We start from the raw sequence: 19,429 nt of genomic DNA, 5'->3' as shown, positions 1-19,429 counted from the left end.
TTCCTTCCTGTTCACAGGTGCTGACTCTGAGAAGAGGCTCTTGGACGAGGGCAGTGATCTCCATACATCAGAGTCACCTGGAAAGCTTAGTAGTACTAACAGGTGCCCCAGCCCATACTTGCTGATCAGAATCCCAAGTGATTCTGATGCAGAAGGTGATGATGCATAAAGGGGGTCCCAGATCAGTAATGCTCAGAGTATGGAAGTCCACCTACATCAGGGTTGTTGATGGTCCTGAGACAAGCTGCAGCTCAGAATGGTATCGCGAAGATGAAACTGGAAACCAATGTTTTCTATGTGATTCTACTCACTGAGCGGCATACATTGTGCTGAAGGATTATAGGAACTATCTTGTTTAACGCAACCATTCATGAGATATAGAAACCTTGTTGGTATTATTAGGTGCTACCGAGTAGATTTTGATTCATAGCAACTGCATGTTGCTAAGAAGCCATAGGGCTTTCTTGGCTGTAATCTTTATGGAAGCAGATTGCCAGGTCTTTCTCCCACAAAGCCAGTGGGAGGGTTTGAACTACCAACCTTTCAATTAGCAGCTGAGCACTTCACTGTTCGCACCACCAGGGTTCTTTATAGAAACCCTACTTACCCCATTTTATAGGTGAGGAGATGGTCTCAGGAACAGGCTAGTCATGAGGCTGGCCTAGCCAGTTGTTGCCCAGTCTCCGTGCTCTGTGTCTTGGCCCCTGAGTGGGCCTGCATGATGGTAGGGTATGTGGGTCACTTTGCAGGGCTTGGCTCATGGTCCCCCTTTGTTTGTTTCAGAAGCACGAGTTCTCCGTGGACATGACCTGTGAGGGCTGCTCTAATGCAGTCAGTCGGGTCCTCAGCAAGCTGGAAGGTCAGTGAGTAGTCCTCATCTGAGCGTGGGTCTGGGGCGGGGGGTGGAGTTCATGTTCAAGTGCATGCCGACATAGAGCAGGAGTTGTTGTAGTTTAACCTGATAATAATAGTAAAACTAAAATGTACGTTTGGAAATGGAGAGTGGTGATTGTTACACAGCTTGGTGAATGTAACTAATGTCACTGAATTGTGCACTTAAAAATGGTCAAAAATGGCAAATGTTTTGTTATATATATTTCACTACAATTAAAATAAGAAAAACAGAAAGTATTGGGCCCTTAGCATGTGCCAAGCACTCTTTTTTTTTTCAGATCATATCATTTAATCTCCACCACAACCTTTTGAGGTAGGTTTTTGACTATCTCCATTTTAAATAGAAAGGAACTGAAGTTCCGAGAGGTTAAGTAACTTGGCTGGGATCACACAGCCAGTAAGTGGCAGAGCTAGGATTTGGCCACACAGTCTAGCTCCAGAGCCCTGACGGTGCTAGTTAATATATTGGTGATCTCCAGTGTGTCACTTTTGTCATATGACACATTTGAGTGTAACATTTGTCATTTTTCCATTAAAATTTTCTAAATGGTAACATTTAAAAAAATAAAATCTGAAATGGACAACAGCAACTCAAAAGATTAGATAGGAAAATTTGGGAGGCAGTGAGTTTATGTTAATAGGGGAGGAACAATTCAGAAAAAGGGTGAGAGTAGTTGCACAACTTGAAGATTGTAATCAGTGTCACTGAATTGTACATGTAGACGTTGTTGAATTGGTATATATTATGCTGTGTATATTCTCAGTAACAACAAAAAATAAATTTTGAGTCAATTGTGTGCAGAACTCCTAAAGTACCTCTTTTAGACAGATTTAGGAAATCATTGTGCTCATTCAGCCCCTTATTTCTGAGGCCCAGACAGGGCTGCGGCCTGGCCCTGGGGCTCAGTGAGGTCATGACGGAGTTGTGATCAGAATTCTGGCAGCACTAGGGCTGTTAGTCTTCCAGGATTTTCTTTTTTAAAACCCTAAATAATAATGCCCAATTTGCAAAGGGCTTCCACATGTTTGTGATCTCGTTAGCACTTACAGTAGTCCCCTGAGCTGTACTTGCCACGGGTGGAATGGAGGCGTAGCCACCAAGACCCAGGAGGGGAAGTGACTTGCCCAGCGGCCCATAATGAGTCAGCCACCAGCTTCTAGTTCCATAAACTGGGAACTTTACTTGGAAGGATGTGAAACGGGAAAAAACCTGGCTGCTGGCTGACTTGCCGTGTGACTGTGGGCTCTTCTCCTTGAGTTTCAGTTTCCCCAGCAGTGGTGTGGGAATGTCAGCCTATACCAGCTTTTACTCTGGGCGATCCAGAACTCTGCATGGAGCCCCTTGTATACAGAGCGGCATGCTCTGGATGAAGTGGGGTGGGCCTGCTTTCATTCTCGACAGCTCGAGAATACCTGCCCAGAAACCTGTGCTTCAAGAAACACAGTTTGAAAACCACTACATTAGATGTTGCAGAGCTTCCTCCAGCTCTGTGATACTACCCAAATGTTTATTCCGAAGAGGAAGGAGACACTTCTGAACCAAAAGGGTGCAGAAACGGCACGTGGGACTTTTTCCCCCTGGGCATCCATTATGTACAAATTCAAAGATTGTGTAAGCCCTGTGCCATGTGCTTTTTAAGGCCCCTTGACTGATGCTTGGGGATCTGTCTTTGAGTTTGGGCAGCTTTTTTCCTATGTAACTGCTATTCTTCTTTGGTTGCCCTCTTGAGAAGAGTTAGAAGGGTTTTCGAGTTGATTAGGGCTTAAGTGGGCAGTACTGGGCCTGAGGAATTCCAGACTAATGCGCAGTTTAGCTGGAAAGACCATAGCAGCTGGCCACCACCAGCTCCATGTACAGATGGGGAAACTGAGGCCCACGATGGGCAGGACCTACCATGGTCACCTAGCAAATGAGTGGTGAAGCCAGGCCTAGAACTCTCTCAATGGCTTTTCTTCTCCGTTCTCTTCTCTCAAGAAGACTCCTTCTAGGCACTCCTGGCTGCTGTGTGTGGGGTATGGGGGGAGGGTTACATTGGCACATCCATGTCAGATGTGAGCTTAGGCAGCTTTCTCCCTATTTGTCACTACTATCCTTTTTGTAATACCTGTTGGAAACCCTGGTGGCATAGTAGTTAGAGCTAATGCTGCTAACCAAAAGGTCGGCAGTTCAGATCCACCAGGCACTCCTTGGAAACCCTATGGGGCAGTTCTACTCTTTTAGAGTCGCTTTGAGTCGGAATTGACTCAATGGCAACAGGTTATTAACATTAAAAACGTGCCAGTCTGTTGTCCCACAATTGTCACTCTATGAATTTACGGTACAGAAACACTTTCACACATTTCCTGAGATATGTTCAAAGACATTTACTGTAGCATTGTTGCGGTGATAGTGAAAAATTGGAAGTCACCTCCAACAGGGGATTGATTAAATGTTACATTGCATCCACACTATAGAGTACTGTGTAACTGTTGGAAAAAAAAAAAAGAGATTTGTATGTGCTAAGATGGCAAGATATCCTGGACTTTGGAAAGTAAAATATAGCCAGATCTGCTTACATAGTATGATGCCCATTTGGGGGAATTATTTTTCATTTGCTGGATGGGAGGAAGACTGGGTAAGTACTGTTCACAGTGGCCTCTAGGGGTAGGATTAGTAGAGGGCTTTTGACTTTCTAATTTAATTCAGAAATTGTTATTGTTTTTAGTAGTGTGTCTGTATTACTTTTGCAACTGAAAAAGAGAGAAGCCCTAGTCTAGAGCAGGGATTGCCAACTACGGCCCAGGGGCCAGATCCAGCCAACCACCTGTTTTTATATGGCCAGTAAGCTAAGAATGGCTTTTACACTTTTAAGGAATTATAACAAAACACACACACACATAGAGAAGAATGTGCAACAGAGACCATATGTGGCCCAGAGTGCCTAGAATAATTACCGTCTGGCCTATTACTGAAAAAGTTTGCTGATTCCTGGTCTAGAGGAAAGGGGAAGGGTGGTTGTGAACATAATTTAGGAGCCTGAACTCTTTCTTTCCTCTAACTGGGAGGGTCTCTGCTTCCTCCCCCCATACCCCATTTCCCCTTCCTGCAGGAGTTCAGTTTGACGTTGACCTGCCCAACAAGAAGGTTTGCATCAACTCCTCTGAGCACAGCGTGGACACTCTGCTGGAGACCTTGAAGAAAACAGGAAAAGCCGTTTCCTACCTCGGCCCCAAGTAGCAGGGTCCTGGCCTCTGGCCCGGAGGATGGACCAAAGGGGGCAGGTGGGTGAAGCCCAACTCTTTTTTTTTTTTTTTTTAAATAATTTTTATTAAGCTTTAAGTGAACGTTTACAAATCAAGTCAGTCTGTCACGTATAAGCTTATATACACCTTACTCCATACTCCCACTTACTCTCCCCCTAATGAGTCAGCCCTGAAGCCCAACTCTTGTTGAACAAACCTGCTGCCCACACTTCACAGCAGGGCCTGATACCCTGGGCTTTGAGAGCTTGAGTAGAGTAGGAGAGCACCCAAGGTTATTTTCAACCGATTGTCCACCTTCTTTGGAGTGGTTACAAATATTCATTACTATCTAATGCAAATCACAAGGTTCTGGGAGTCCTCACAGCCCTGTGTAAGTAGGCAGAGCACTGTGCACTATCACCTCGGGTCCCCTGTGTGACGTGAGGGATACATTTCATGGCCAGCAGGGTTTAAGTTCAGAGCGTATGATAACTTGATTGACCCATCAGATATGAAACCTATGCCCTGGCTCTCATGCTCCTGAGCACTGACCAGGCAAGTTAACCCAGACTTTACCCTTCTCCTTACTTGGAACTGCTGTCTGCTTCCTGAGCATGCCCTCTAGATGGTGCAAAACCAGTAGTGTGTCTAAGCTGGATGTTTCCTTAGATTTTACATAATCCAGGGAGGCAAATAAGTGGCACTGGGCCAGCACTCTTCCTCTGGAACTAGCACAGACCACTTGATCGCAGACCACTTGATCCGGCATTCCTTCCCACTGTACCCAGCCATAGTCTCAGAATCCTTTACAATAGAGCACTGCAGGATGCCACCACCCCGAGTACATTGATGGGCTAATTACAATAGTTGCCATCCCTGGTGCCACCACTGTAATTGAGAAAAATGAGGCCTGGGGGGCAGTCAAAGCACAGATGAGTTGCAGAAGCAGGACGAGAGTCAGGCATTCTAAACCTGAGTTCTGTGATGACTGTTATGGTGGTGTGGCATTGGCCCCGGCAACGGGCCACGGAGAGTTCCCCAAGCGAGGCCCGCCACGACTGACTGCTGGCTGATGATGGTCCCCTGCAGGTATAGCCTCCTTGCTAAAGGTGTGCGTAGAACTTTGCTGGGGTCTTCTGGCAAGAATTTTATTTTAATCTTTAAATACTTTGTCTCTTCAGTGAAGCCATCTTTGGAGTTACCACTGTCACCGTATGTCATCATGATTCCAACCTGATACTCCCCTTCTCCTGGTCCAGACCCTTAGATTTTAAAAGTAGCTTCAAGTTAAGGAAAGGTCATTTTTCCATAGCCCAGTTCTCTGAAAAACTTCCATCTACCACTGTAAGTCATAGTCCAGGAGTGAAGCAATCACATGCTAGAGCTTCAGGGCCAAGTAGAAAGTCATTACGAACACTTGCATTGGTCGATCTTAGTTATCCCACAAGCCTGAAAATGTACAGTCCTGGAAAAGGTGGACTGTCTGTGCACACCTATAATTTTTAAGAAGAGGGCACTATGAAGAGGGCTGAGGCTTGATCACCAAAAATCAGCACAAAGAAAACAAACAATAATGAATAATGAGCACTGGAATTCAAAACATCAGGTGTTTTAAAGAGAGGTACTGGTTTTCAATTCCACTTTGAACACCACGTTACAAAAGAACTATTTTTAAAAATAAAAAATGGTTAAGGGGGAAAAAAGTTAAAAGAATATCTAAACTGTTGAATGACACCCTCCCCTCATTTGTTCCTGAGGAACTTCAATTACATCTTCTTCCTCCATTCCCGGTTCGTTTGGAATGTGATTGTTGACAATTCTCTGACCTTCAAAGAGAAACCTGAGTGAATTCATTGGAACACCCTGTCTTTGGCAGTATGATTCTTTGAGTTTCTTGAGCTGTGTTGTCATTTTCACCTTGAAGTGAATTTCAGTGCTATCCTTTTGTGACTTTGAGTTTGATGTATTCTCCTTCTTTCTCGTCCCCCAAATCCTCAGTGAAAGGTTTTGCCTCCTGGTCAGACCTGGTGACACAGCAGTGACCTCGGGCAGGCAGTGTCCTGTGTATAAGGTGACATCACATGCAAATCATGAGATGTCACAAGGGTCTCTTTTCCGCATCCCTTCCCCCTTCATGGATACAACCCATGTTCGTGGACAAGCCCTGCATGAATAATTGGAATTCTGGGATTCTAATCCCGGCTCTGTGTAATTTCACACCTTGGCTTTGGACATGTCTCTTTACATCGCTGAGATTCATCTTCCCCATCTGTAAAATAGGGCTAAATCTTCCACCCTGTTTTCCTGCCTCGTGAGGATTACTGTGAGTCCCCTCTGAATATGAAGGATTATCCCAAAGGGAGTTAGAATGTTAACAATTTCTACATTCTGCAGAACAGCGTTCACACATTGTGCCTCCAGCCCTGGGGTCCAGTGGGGACTCACAGGAATGGATTCCCCAATAAGCAAGGTGTGCATGGGCTTACTTGTGCTTGCTTACTAATCTGTAGAGCACAATTTTTCATTTTTCACCCCATCAAGGATACGGTGAAATCCTGTACCACAGAGTGGTAAGTAAACACAAAGAAGCCCGTGCTACCTTGTTTTACTGGTTAATCCGCCCTGGTGGGGAGGGTGAGTGGGTAGACCTCTGCCCTCACCCCCCTACCCCCGCCCCAAGCAGCTTTTGTCTGTGTTTCATATTGGGCCTCTGTGTAAGACTGTTTGATAAAAGTGCTCCATGACAGGTAGAGATAGAGGGAGGGCTGAGAAGAACTTCCCTGAGCTGGCAGTACACACAGGAAGCCCCAACCCAGACACTTTGAAATTGGGAACTCTTGGCCTGGGTATATAAGTTTTGTTTAACTCAAAAAGTAACACATGTTGGTTGTAAACCATGTGTAGTTTAATGTGTGTTTTTCCCATAGGAGTTTGTTTTTATTTATTTTTCACTCTTTCACTGTAGGAAGTTTCAAACATAGGTCAGTAGATTAATAAAATGAACCCCCACATACCCATCACCCAGATTGAACAGTGATCAAATCACAGCCATCATTGTTTCACCTGTGGCCCACTCCCCCCAGGTTATTTGGTAGCAAATACTAGACAGCACGTCCTTTTATCTGTAAAGATTCGGTAACCACGTGTGGTTTGGCAAGGTTCCTAGAGATTCAGGTATGTGGCACTGGGTAAGAATCATGAGTCCAGCAGTTGTTCTCCACCATTAACATTGACACCCATACAGCATCTGTCTTTGGAGTCTGTGTTTTAAGAGGCCCTTCAGCGACTGATTTGCAGCAAGGTCCGGGAACAAGAGACATAGAGGAGCCTGTAGTGTTTATTACGGAGCTCTAGTCGTTGGTTAAGCACTTGTCTGCTAGCCAAAGGTTGGCGGTTTGAACTCACCAGCAGCTCTGAAGGAGAAAGACCTGGTGTTCTTCTGTAAAGATTACAGCCTAAGACACCCTATGGGGCAGCTCTGTTCTATAACGTCGCTAAGAGTCATAATTGACTCAACGATACACACCAACAACGGTAACAGTGTTTATTCATTATGAAGTCCCCTTGATTATCTGGCTCTAGGCAGATCTGCATGATTTTGTTTATTACTTTCCCAACATAAACCTGTAACAGGACAGGGAGTACTGTTCTCTGGGTATCCCAGCAGCCCTGGGAGTTGCCAGGAAGAAGACCTCAACAGTGGTTGGCTTAGCCAGGTTAATGGGCTTCATTCAGCCCAAGTATAACAGGCTTGGTTGGAGAAATGCATGGCCCTGCCTATTGGGGTTCTAGTCCTGCTCTGGTACCCTAGATTTTGCACCTCACCCCTCAACAGTTGTCTGTTGGAACTTTTACTGCTTTTGCAATGTCTCCATGTCCACAGCAGATGGCGCTTTTGTTCCACCTAATATCTCATCTCTGCTAGGATGGCTGATCCTCCTTTCTTGGCTTCCAGACAGACCTTTGGGACCTGGCAGTCCTGCTCAGTGATGGGAGTTCCTGCGGAGACCCTCACTCGCCCTGCTTGCTCCTCACTAGCTTCCCTGCAATAAAGACAAGCTGCTTTTGTTGAAGATGTCATTTCTTGCATTGTCTTGATGTCTTTTAACTCACATGGAGGCCATTCACATAAAGAAGGTATTTAGAATGCTTGGGTTGGAGTTTCAAGAACTCCTGACTGGGAGTCAGAGGCCTGGACTCAGATTCCATGTCTATCTGGCAGTTCTTCGCCGTGTGATATTCCTCTCTCTGGGCCTCATTTTTCCTCATCTATAAGGAAGGGGTTGGGCAGATCAGTGATTTCCTTTGTATTCACTAGTATTAGACTCAATACTTTGAAACACTTGTGTATCAAGTGAATTGTATTAAGGGATAGCTAATTTAAACACATGAGGCCTCCATGAGTCAGAATCAACTCTAGGACAACTGGAAAAAAAAATGTTAAAGCATTTAGAGTAGTGGGAAAGAATATAGACCATAAAGACAGACTACCTGGGTTAAGGCCCCAGCTCCAGCACCTCCCAGCTGGGTGACCTTTCACAGGCCACACAACTTCTGGCTACATGTATACAGTGTGGTGATAGCACCTATTGCAAGTGGTGGTTGTGAGGATTCAATGAAGTGATCCACGCAAATCACTTAGCGTAGTGCTTGCCAGGTAGAAATCACTCAGTAAACTTAAGCCATTCATTCATTTTTCTGTGTTTTTTATAATTTATTTTTTTGGGAATATACACAGCAAAAATACACACCAATTCAAATTTCTGCATGTACAATTCGGTGACATTGATTATATTCTTCAAATTGGGTAACCATTCTCTCCTTTTCTGAGTTGTACCTCCCCAATTAACATAAACTGACTGCCCCCCAAGGTTCCTATCTAATCTTTTGAGTTGCTGTTGTCAATTTGATCCCATATAGCTAGATCTTAAAAGAACGTAACGCTCAGGGGAGACATTCTTTACTAGTTGAGTTCTTACTTGGTTTTAAGAAGACTTCAGGGGATATTTGTGGTTTAAGGTTTAAAGATTATCTTAGAGCAATAGTCTTAAGGGTTCATCCTGCCTTCACAGCCCCAGAATTTGACATTCTTTTCTGTATTTTCTCCTTTTTGATCAGGATTCATGTATGGAATAGTTGATCAAAATGCTCAGTAGTGGTAGCTTGGCACCATCCAGTTCTTCTGGCCTCATGGCAGAGGAGACAGTTGTTCATAGAGGCAATAGCCATACATTCCATTAGCTCCTCCTTCCTCTATTGCTGCAGGGGAACACAGTCCAGTTGTTGTACCTTGGATGACTGCTTGCAAGCTTTTAATACCTAGGCATTACCTAATGAACTACGAGGTAGAACAGAAGCACTAAACACATTACTAAGCCAGTTAACTGGGATGTCCCATGAAACCATGACTATAAACCTCCAAACCAAGGAACCAAATCCCATGAGGTGTTTTGTACATAAGCAGCCCCAGCAGGCACTTCTTTTTTTTTTTTTTGTCATTGTAAATACATCACATAACTTTTGCCAATTCTACTTTTTACAGGTGTGCAACTTACCAACAGCAATTACATCAGTTGACTGTGCAACCCTACCTTTCTGTATTTTATTAACCAAAGATCTGTAGAAATGACAATTAGAATACTAGTTAGCCTAAGAATTTGTGCCGCACAGAACTGACTTAATTATATCAAAAGAAATGTTTTAGTTTGTCTGTGTGATGGTGTCAGTTGCTACTGAGTCAATTCCAACTCAATGGCAACCCCATATGAAGCTTTATTTTTAGAAAATATTTCTTTAAACTAGCAGTTCTCAACCTTTGACCTTAAAACCCTTTTACATGCTTAAAAATGAGGATTTCAAAGGGCTTTTGCTTATTTGGGTTATATCTATCAATACATACAGTATTAGAAATTATTTTAGAAATTTTTAAAACACATGACTATAAATAAGCACATCCCACTGCACATCGTGGAGACACAAAAACTCTGCCATACACATGTGGGAGTGAAAAAGGCAAATAGCATCTCATGGAAATAGTTACCTCACAGACCTTCTGAAAGAATACTGGGGACTATGTGTTAAGAATTGCTGCTTTAACCATTTATTAGACATTTACTGAGAACCCAACACTGCTGGACCTGGGACAAGACCTGGCTCTGCACTTGGCCAGCCGGGACCTTGGACCAGCCCCCTAACATCTCCCAGCGGCAATTTCCTCACTTGCTTAATGTGTGCTGTAATACCTGCACCTCAGGGTGGAGGGCCTGAAACTAGGTAACCAGTAGTAAGAAACAGCCTCTACTTTAAACTGCTAACATAATTTGATCCTGTAACGAGTCTCAGAGCAGGTTCTGCCTTTGTGGTCCCTCAGGGGCACCGGGACTTTAGCATTTGGGGAGGACTGGCTTTCCCAGCTTTAATGGTATATAGGTTTGTTTGCCACCAGAGGGCAGTGTGCTTTGAATTTGCTCCCGATACCCGATACCCTCCCCCCACCCCCTTTGTTTTTTCTGTCTTCAGGTCTGAGAAATTTAAAACAGTTTCTGTGGGCTCTGGGAGCACGTACTTGAGGATTATTTCCATTTTCACTGTTTCCCCAGGACACCTGGTTTAGGCCGGCTTGGCCCATTGGGAACGCCCAAGGTTTGGGAGACTGGTGACTTTTAGGGTGAGTGATCCTTGAAGCAGTTCCTCTTCTTTGGCTCTTTTCCACACCCCACTCCTCAGCTGGCATCCAGGTTTCCAGCTGAGGCCCTTGGTTCTATTCTTCAAGGCCTCAGAGGAGTTGGGGATGTCCCTTTGCCCCAGCCCAATTGGCTGTCCACAGAACAAATGAGATCATAGCAGAGTTAGGGCTTCCGCAAGGGTGGAGTGAGGAGAAGATAGATGCAGTTCTTCCTTCTTGTTTCCCTCCAACACCTGGCCCCAGCCCACCTTTTTAACCTTTGCCTCCCTCCTGCTCCACCCCTCACTTCAGCCAGGCCGCTCCTCACGTGTCTTCCCAAGTATCTTGCTTTTGTTCTTGTTGCCTCTGTAACTGGAGCGAATCCCTTCAGCTGCCTCCCCACTACCTCCTTGTCTCCGTGTACAAATTTTCTCCCTTCATTGCATACCACAGCCTCCATGAAACCTCAACACAACTGGAAATAATCGTAAGCTTCAGTGTTGTGGCAAAGCTTTTTGTCCACGTGTCTTTCCTATCCTCAAGAATCAGGCCAGGCATCTGGCCTGGAGGGGACGTTTAAGGGATGTTTGATGGATGAGGATGGCTACCGTTTTGGGGTGCTTATCGTGGGTCACGCACTTGCCTTACTCTCGTGTCATCCTCGCACAGTCCCCATGAGGTAGTGGACCTGCCAGTCACAGAGTAGGTGCTCAGTAGGTGTTTGCTGAGTTCATCTTACAGAGAGGAAATTGCCTGGTCTAACTTTGGAAATGCTATGGGCAGTTCTCCTCTGTCCTACAGCGTCATTATGAGTCGGAATCTACTCAAAGGCAGTGGGTTTGGTTTTAACCCTTTTAGCAGTTTTTTTTTTTTCCAAAGATACCTCTTGTGAATACAAGCCACCCTTGGGGTGTTCCCAGTAACAGTCCATTGTTTCCTGGGTCCCTAGAGGAATATCTGACTCATGACTGATGGGGTGAAGCTTCTACCAATTTTGCCTCTGTGGACCTACCCATCCAGTTCGGGCCAAAGCCTTGGCTTTTCTAGAGCCAGTATCAGCACGAACTGGAGAGAAGACGCCACTCTGCTCCTTCATTGTGCTGGAGACAGAGCCTGGGGGCTGCTCTTGGGCGAGACCCCCTTTTCCCATCTACCATGGCAGTGTAGACCTCAGGAAGGACTCTGACCTGGCCCCAGCTCCCCACCATATGTTGAGTGAGCTTCAGCAAGTCCCCTCACAACTCTGGCTTCTGGTAAATACAAGTTTTTGACTTTTTAGTGCTTAAAAAATAAAAAGGGTTATCGAGGTATAGTTGACATTCAGTAAACTGCACCTATTTAAAATGTACAGTTTAAGTTTTGACATATATATACACGTATGTATATAGACAGACATGTATACATACGTACACACACTCGTGAAACCACCACAAGCAATATTATGAACATATTTATCACTTCATAAAGTTTCCTAATGCCCTCCCCAGTTCCTAAGCAACAACAGTCAAGTGTTTTCTGTCACACTTGATTAGTTTGCATTTTCTAGAGTTTTATGTAAATGCAATCATGCAGTAGGTACATCATTTTGTTTGGCCTTTTCACTCAGCATAAGTATTTTGAGATGATGCATATGTCGATAGTCTGTTTATTTTTACTACTGAGTAGTAACTATTCTGAACTTCGGTGGTGCAGTGGTTAAAGTGCTCGGCTACTAACCAAAAAGTTGGTGTTCAAACCCACTGGTTGTTCTATGGCAGAAAGATGTGGCTGTCTGCTTCCTTAAAGATTACAGCCTTGGAAACCCTATGGGGCTGTTCTACTGTGTCCCATAGAGTCACTATGAGTCAGAATTGACTTGATGGCAGTGGGTTTGGTTTGGTTCCATTTTATGGATATACCACGATTCATTCATCTGTTATTGGATATTTGAGTTGTTTCCAGTTCTTTAAACTGCTGTCTGGAGCCAGCAAGTTCCCCCACCAGCCTCACAGGGCACAAGGGAGAGTCTCAGTGGGCTGAATTCTCCAAACCTAACACAGCCAATTCCAAAGCAGTGGAGTTCAACTAATAGTTTTATTTGCTAGGCTTCCTCCTACAACCCCACTGTACCAGCCCCTACTCTAGACTTCAGCAGATCTGAATTCAAATTCTTCCCCCACCACTTAGTAACTGTGTGACCTGGGGAAAGATAGAGTCTTTTGTGCAACTCAGTTTTCTCGTCTGTAAAATGGGGCTCATAATAGGACGTATTTCATATGACTATTGTGAGAATTCAATAAGATCATGATGTGCCCAATACTCGATAATGGCATTCCACAAATAAGCTTTTTGTTGGAACAAAAAGTTTCAACAATTATGAAACGGAAGTCGGAAAACTTCAAATCCTGGTGATCCTCTCAACCCTGGCAGCCTACGGAAAGTAAAAATGGAGCTTGGAGGATTGCACCATGTGGGAGGGTGAGCGGTTGTTGTTCAGGTCATGCCCTCTCGATGGTATTCTCCTTTAATTAGAGCCAGTCTCTTTAAAAGCCCGAGTCTGTAATTTCTTGGGAGTGTCTGTCAGAGCTGCTTTTAGATTTCCATGTCTTTAGGGGCTGTGGCCACTTTCCTTTAAGTGGACAAGTTTCCTAATCTGTTTCCTAAGGTGGTGGGGGGGGGGGTAAGTCTGTGTGTCTCTGGACAGATCCCATGACTGCTGATTAAAGCCTTGAAATAAAATATCAGAGCCTCTGGAAGGAAGGGTACCGCCTCCCCATTGGGCTCCTAACTTCAAATCCTTTTAGAAGCATAAAACTCCAGACACCTAGAATGAGGCTGTGTCTTGGATAAGAACACAGACTCTGTAGGCAGACAGACATGGATTCAGGTCCCAACTTGGCTGTTTACCAGCTGTGTGCACTAGCCAAGTCTCCCTGGGTCTCAGTTTTCTCATCTGTAAAATGGAAATAATAATATCTTAAAGTGAAATGAGATGATGCATACACACAGAAGGAGCTCAGTTTGGGTATTATTATCATCATTGTAGGATCTTAAGAATGCAAAAGACCTAATTGTTCGTTCAACCCAGCGTCTGCATCGTTCCCTACCTCTGATGGGTGGTCCCTAAGGCTTGGCCTGCACACTGCCCCTGAGCTCATGCGTATCTCTCCTGGGCATTTCTCATGACTAGTCCTTAGTTTGGAAACCCTGGTGGTGTAGTGGTTAAGTGCTATGGCTGCTAACCAAGAGGTCGGCAGTTTGAATCCACCAGGCGCTCCCTGGAAACTCTTATGGGGCAGTTCTACCCTGTCCTGTAGGGTCACTATGAGTCGGAATCTACTCGACAGCAGTGGGGTGGGTGGGCAGTCCTTAGTTTGTCCTGACACACAGGGCATCAGTCTAGCCTTGGTGGTTCCTCAGAGGCAAAAAGTCACTTCCTTTTCCACTCTTACCATCCCCTCCCTGGTCTGTCCCACAAGGAATATTCCAAGTTCCTTCCTGCAGCCATGCCCCAGGGACAGAGGTTTGAGTTGTCAGAACCACCTCGTCACTAGCTTTTTTGCCTTTTTGATACTGGAGGCCAAGAAAACACAGCCAAGCAGTTCTTGGTCTCCGCTGATCACCAGTGATCACCAGTTCACATGGTTCCCAACCCAGAATGGAAGCAGCAGGACTAAGAGCAGAGAGGGAGCCTTAGGAGTGTAGGTGGCACAACTGGTCAATGCACTTGGCTGCTAACCAAAAGGTTGGAGGTTCAAGTCTACCCAGAGGCACCTTGGAAGAAAGGCCTGGCAATCTACTTACAAAAAAAAAAAAAAGAGAGAAAACCCTATGGCGCACAGTTCTACTCTGGAGTCTTCGTTGAGTTGGAATTAACTAGACCCCATCTGGTTAGGAATAGAGAGAGCATGAGCTCATCGAATGGATGGAACCTGGGCAGATTTCTCAACTTCCCCTCACTTGGGAAGTGTGGCTCTGAAGGCACCCATCTCACAGGTAATGCGCACAAAGCACCTGGTATGTGAAAGGTACTCCATTAACGCCAGCTTTCCTATTTTACATTTTTGAGAATGACTCCCCTGAATCTTACCACTTTGTAAAAGGCCTAAGCCTGCCCAGTCAGGCCACACCCAACATCAAGCTTGACCCTAACTCTTTCCTCAGTGTCACCCGCCTGGGAACAATCCCTGCCCCTCCCAGGGTCCTATGTGGAAACAGGTCTCACTGAGGCAGCCATTTGTGGGTATTCTTTTTTTGGCATAAATAGAAGCTGTAATCCCCCCTACATTCCCAGTAATTAAAGGGGCCATTGAGATAAAAAAAAAAAATAGCACTGAGAAAAGCCATTGAGATGGCAAGGAGGGCTGGAGGGGAAGGGTGAAAAGCTAAAGGTTGGAAGAGCAACCTGGGCTCTCTAAAAGGGCTACATTCCCCCAGGTTGGGAGACCGGGATCTCAGGCCCTCCCATTGTTACCAACTGCCAGTCTGACACAAAGGGTCCTTGTCTTTCCCTGAGTAAGAATACATGTGAAAGACAAACTTTATCTTCAGCAAGCTTTATTTTGCTTGAGTCAAGCAAAAGGAATCAGCAGAGATATAAACCTCTCCAAAAGACTGACTAGAAAAGGGAAGCAAAGCTAGGGCTTATATGGGTTCAGTGGAGACAATAGAGTAATGAATATTTAGTGGGCTTCTTTCAAGGGGTGGGTACTTCTCAGAATGGAAGTGTATGCTAATTAGGTTGCACATGCATCTGGAATCCAAGATGGAACCCTCTGATATTCAAGATGGAGTCCTCTCAGCAGCCCTTGGCATCACATTATGGGATATAGCACAAGGGCACTTGATCTTCTTGATCATCGGCACTGCATCTCCATCTTTGGAGGGCTAAGGCAGATTAAACAGTGGCCACATTTCATTCTTGTGCACATGCAGAGTCTGCAAAGGAGGAAGTGACTAGAAAAACACTAAGAAGGAGATGGTAATTCATGGGTTGTTTCAATCTTACCTCATGTTGACAGGGTGGGTTCCTGTTTACCCAACTTGTAGATGGTAATCTTTTAACACATCTTTTGTTCAGCTGCCTGCACAGTTAACCCTATCTGTCTCACCACCACCCGCTCAACCACCTCCCTCAGACCAAGCCTTCAGAGATGGTATCTGTCTCACCACCACCCACTCAACCACCTCCCTCAGACCAAGCCTTCAGAGATGGAAGTGCTTCTGGGGCCCCTAGAATGTTAGAAGTAGAGGGCAGCTGGGAGCATTCTTCCCACTAGCCTTGTGCTGCTTTGTCTTGGTCACTAAATACCCCTAGGCATGGAGCTTATCAGATGGAAAGGGTCAACTCACATTCTTCCAAATAACTTATGGAAGAGACTGCTAATTGCCTACTCAAAAGCTTTTTATTCCTCCCTCTTTAGTAATTTCTTTAGTAATAGAACCTCAGTTTATCACCAGGCACTTTACCACCTGGAATCCCTGGGTAGTACAAATGGTTAACTCTTCACTTGGCTACTAACCGAAAGATTGGAGTTTCGCGTTCACCCAGGGGTGCCTCAGAAAAAAGCCCTGGTGTTCTACTTCCAAAAATTCAACCACTGAAAACCCCGTGGAACAGTTCTACTCTCACATGCATGGGGTGGCCATGAGTTGAAATCAACTTGATGGTAACTGTTTCTTACTGGACATTGCCACCAAAATGTAGACGTTTACCAGGCTTGTTTGCCCCTAAGTGTGGCCATGTGGCTAACTTCTGGATAATGAGATACAAGAAAATCCCAAAAAGGCTTCATAAAGTGAACCAACACAGCAAGAAAGCCCTCCCTCTTTTGCCCTTGCCACCTTTTCTTTCCTGCTATCTGGAACAAGGATGTAATGGTGGAAATCCAGTATTGGACTTTGACCTTGAGGATGAGAACCCAGAGGCTGAGGATGGTGGAGCCTGGTTCTCTGAATATGATAGATCCTACACATGAGCCCAGACTTGGTTCATGTGTGAGAGAGACAACCTTCTTTATTGTTTCAGCCACTGATATTTTGGGTTTACTACTATGGAGCCCTGGTGGCAAAGTGGTTAAGAACTCAGGCTGCTAGCTAAAAAGGTCAGCAGTTCTAGTCCACCAGCCACTCCTTGGAAACCCTGTGGGGCAGTTCTACTCTGTCCTATAGCGTTGCTATGAGTTGGAATCTAGTCCACAGCAATAGGTAGTATATACATACACCTGAACCTAATCCTAATTGACATATAATTAATTTTCCTTCCCTGACTTCCTTCCCCTACCCACCATACTCTTGCTTTTAATTTTTCTGAAAACACCAAATGTGCAGACACTGCTGATGGTGTCAGCAGCAGGTGTCCTCACAGGGACCTAAGTTTCTTGTGGGATCTTAAGCCACTTTAACTCCCTGAGTCTCAGTTTCCAAGGCTTTAGAAGGGATTGGATTAGACCCAAACCAAAAAAACCTATGGCCATGGAGTTGATTCTGACTCATAGCGGCCCCTGTAGGAGAGAGTAAAACTACCCCATAGGGTTTCTAAGGCTGTAATCTTTAAGGAAGCAGACTGTCACATCTTTCTCCCCCAGAGTAGCTGGTGGGTTCGAACTGCTGACCTTTCGGTTAGCAGTGAGAGCTTTAACCACTAGGTCGGTAAACTATGGCCCACAGGTCAAATCCAGCCACTGCCTGTTTTTGTAAATAAAGTTTTATAGGAACACAACCATCCTCCTTCATTTACATAATATTTATGGCTACTTTTGCACCACAATGGCTAAGTCAAATAGTTGTGACAGAGACTTGTGGCCTGGAAAAGCTAAAATATTTACCATCTGGGCCCTTACAGAAAAAGTTTGCCAATCCCTAGTCCCAATCAGTGATTTTCAAACCGTGTTCCATGGAGACTTAAGGTTTTGCGGAGGTACCAGGGAAAAGGGAGGTGGTGGTGGTGGGGCTCCAGGCCCCTAGTACCTTTCTACTAAGACTGCTCCTCTTATTTGTTGAAGTTAACTAGTTGGATATTTTTAAAAAATATTTTATTATGGTAAATTTCAAACATAATACCAAAAGCCAAGTAGTATAGAGAAACACATATACTCATCACCCAACTTCAACAATTACCAACTCATAGCCAGTTTTGTTGGATCTGCAATTTCTCTCACTGCCTGCTCCCCAGTGGATGATTCTGAAGTAAATACCAGACTACATGCTATTTCATCCATAAGAGATTCATTTTGTATTTCTAAAAGGTAAGGACTCTTTTTTTTTTTATTATTGTGTTTTAGATAAAAGTTTACAGCTTAAGTTAATTTCTCATACAAAAATTTATACATGTATTGTTATGTGGGAAGCTCTGGTGGCATGGTGGTTAAGTTCTACAGCTGCTAACCAAAGGGCCGGCAGTTCGAATCTGCCAGGTGCTCCTTGGAAACTCTATGGGGCAGTTCTACTCTGTCCTATAGGGTCACTATGAGTCGGAATCGACTCCACGGCACTGGGTTTGTTTGTTTTGTTGGGTATTGTTATGTGACACTAGTTGCAATCCCTATAATGTGACAGCACTCTCCACCCCGGGTTTCCCATGTCCCTCCACGCAGCTTCTGTCCTTTCCTGCTTCTCATCCTGCCTCCAGACAGGAGCTGGCCATTTGGTCTCATGTATCTGCTTGAACTAAGAAACACGCTCTTCACGAGTATTATTTTATGTTTTATAGTCCAGTCTAATCTTTGTCTGAAGAGTGGGCTTTGGGAATGGTTTTAGTTCTGGGTTAACAGAACTCCTGGGGGCCATGGCTTTGGGTAAAAGGTAAGAATTCTTTGAAAAAAAAAAACAAAACCACTATAGCATCATGACACCTCAAAATTAATACTAATTCCTTAATATCATAAAATATCCAGTGTTCAAATTTCTCCTATTGTTATGTCATTGATTATTGATATTATTTATTTATTCAAATTCTCCCTATTATTAGTGACTGAGTATTGATTATATTATTGTTATTACTGATTGATTATTGGTGTGTTCAAATCAGGATGCAAACAAGGTCCATCCATTGCATTTTCTTGATATTGTGGACTCAAATTTATATTAAAAATAGATATTTTACTTTTATTTCAAGAGGGCTTTTCTTATGCAGAAACATAAAAATTACTGACCCAAAATTAACCCAACAGCAGCTTTTTTTCTCTCACCCAAAATAGCATTCCAAAGAGCAGGTCATAACAAAACCATTAACCTGTGATTAAATGGCGGAGGCTTCTTTAATTTGAATTTCCAGATGTCACTAGTTTTTGGGGATTGCAGGTGGATAGAGAGAATGAATCTTCCCTGATGTTACCTTTTTAGTGTTAACGCCGTAGCCATTAAATACTTTATCACTATGGAAACCTGTATTCTTTAAGCAAGTTTTTTTTTTTAATAATTTTTATTTTGCTTTAAGTGAAAGTTTACAAATCAAGTCAGCCTCTCACATATAAACTTTTTTTTTATTAACTTTTATTGAGCTTCAAGTGAACGTTTACAAATCAAGTCAGACTATCACATGTAAGTTTATATACACCTTACTCCGTTCTCCCACTTGCTCTCCCCCTAATGAGTCAGCCCTTCCAGTCTCTCCTTTCGTGACAATTTTGCCAGCTTCCAACTCTCTCTATCCCCCCATCCCCCCTCCAG

At 44.2% G+C, this 19,429-nt stretch overlaps 1 protein-coding gene and 1 pseudogene across 9 annotated transcripts in view; one reads left to right on the top strand and one right to left on the bottom strand.

Annotated features, from left to right (window-relative positions):
- The window catches only part of ATOX1 (antioxidant 1 copper chaperone), a 42,535-nt gene that overhangs the window by 7,126 nt on the left and 15,980 nt on the right, over positions 1-19,429 (top strand). For 4 of the 9 annotated variants that reach the window (XM_064278525.1, XM_064278536.1, XM_064278546.1 and 1 more), the window contains exons 2-3: positions 784-859; positions 3,984-4,155. In XM_064278525.1, coding sequence (XP_064134595.1) covers positions 784-859; positions 3,984-4,111 — 204 coding nt within the window. In that variant the 3' untranslated portion in view covers positions 4,112-4,155. Of the gene's footprint in view, positions 1-783; positions 860-3,983; positions 4,156-5,297; positions 5,410-8,002; positions 8,190-10,715; positions 10,784-19,429 lie in introns of those variants that run through there. The other 5 variants (XR_010319793.1, XM_064278505.1, XM_064278508.1 and 2 more) reach the window with 5 other exon arrangements.
- On the bottom strand, positions 5,397-6,187 carry LOC100670859 (small ubiquitin-related modifier 1-like; annotated as a pseudogene).

This window comes from Loxodonta africana, chromosome 2 (genome assembly GCF_030014295.1).
Source record: "Loxodonta africana isolate mLoxAfr1 chromosome 2, mLoxAfr1.hap2, whole genome shotgun sequence".
Classification (NCBI taxonomy): Eukaryota; Metazoa; Chordata; class Mammalia; order Proboscidea; family Elephantidae; genus Loxodonta; species Loxodonta africana.
This window is presented reverse-complemented; position numbering and strand designations above follow the sequence as displayed.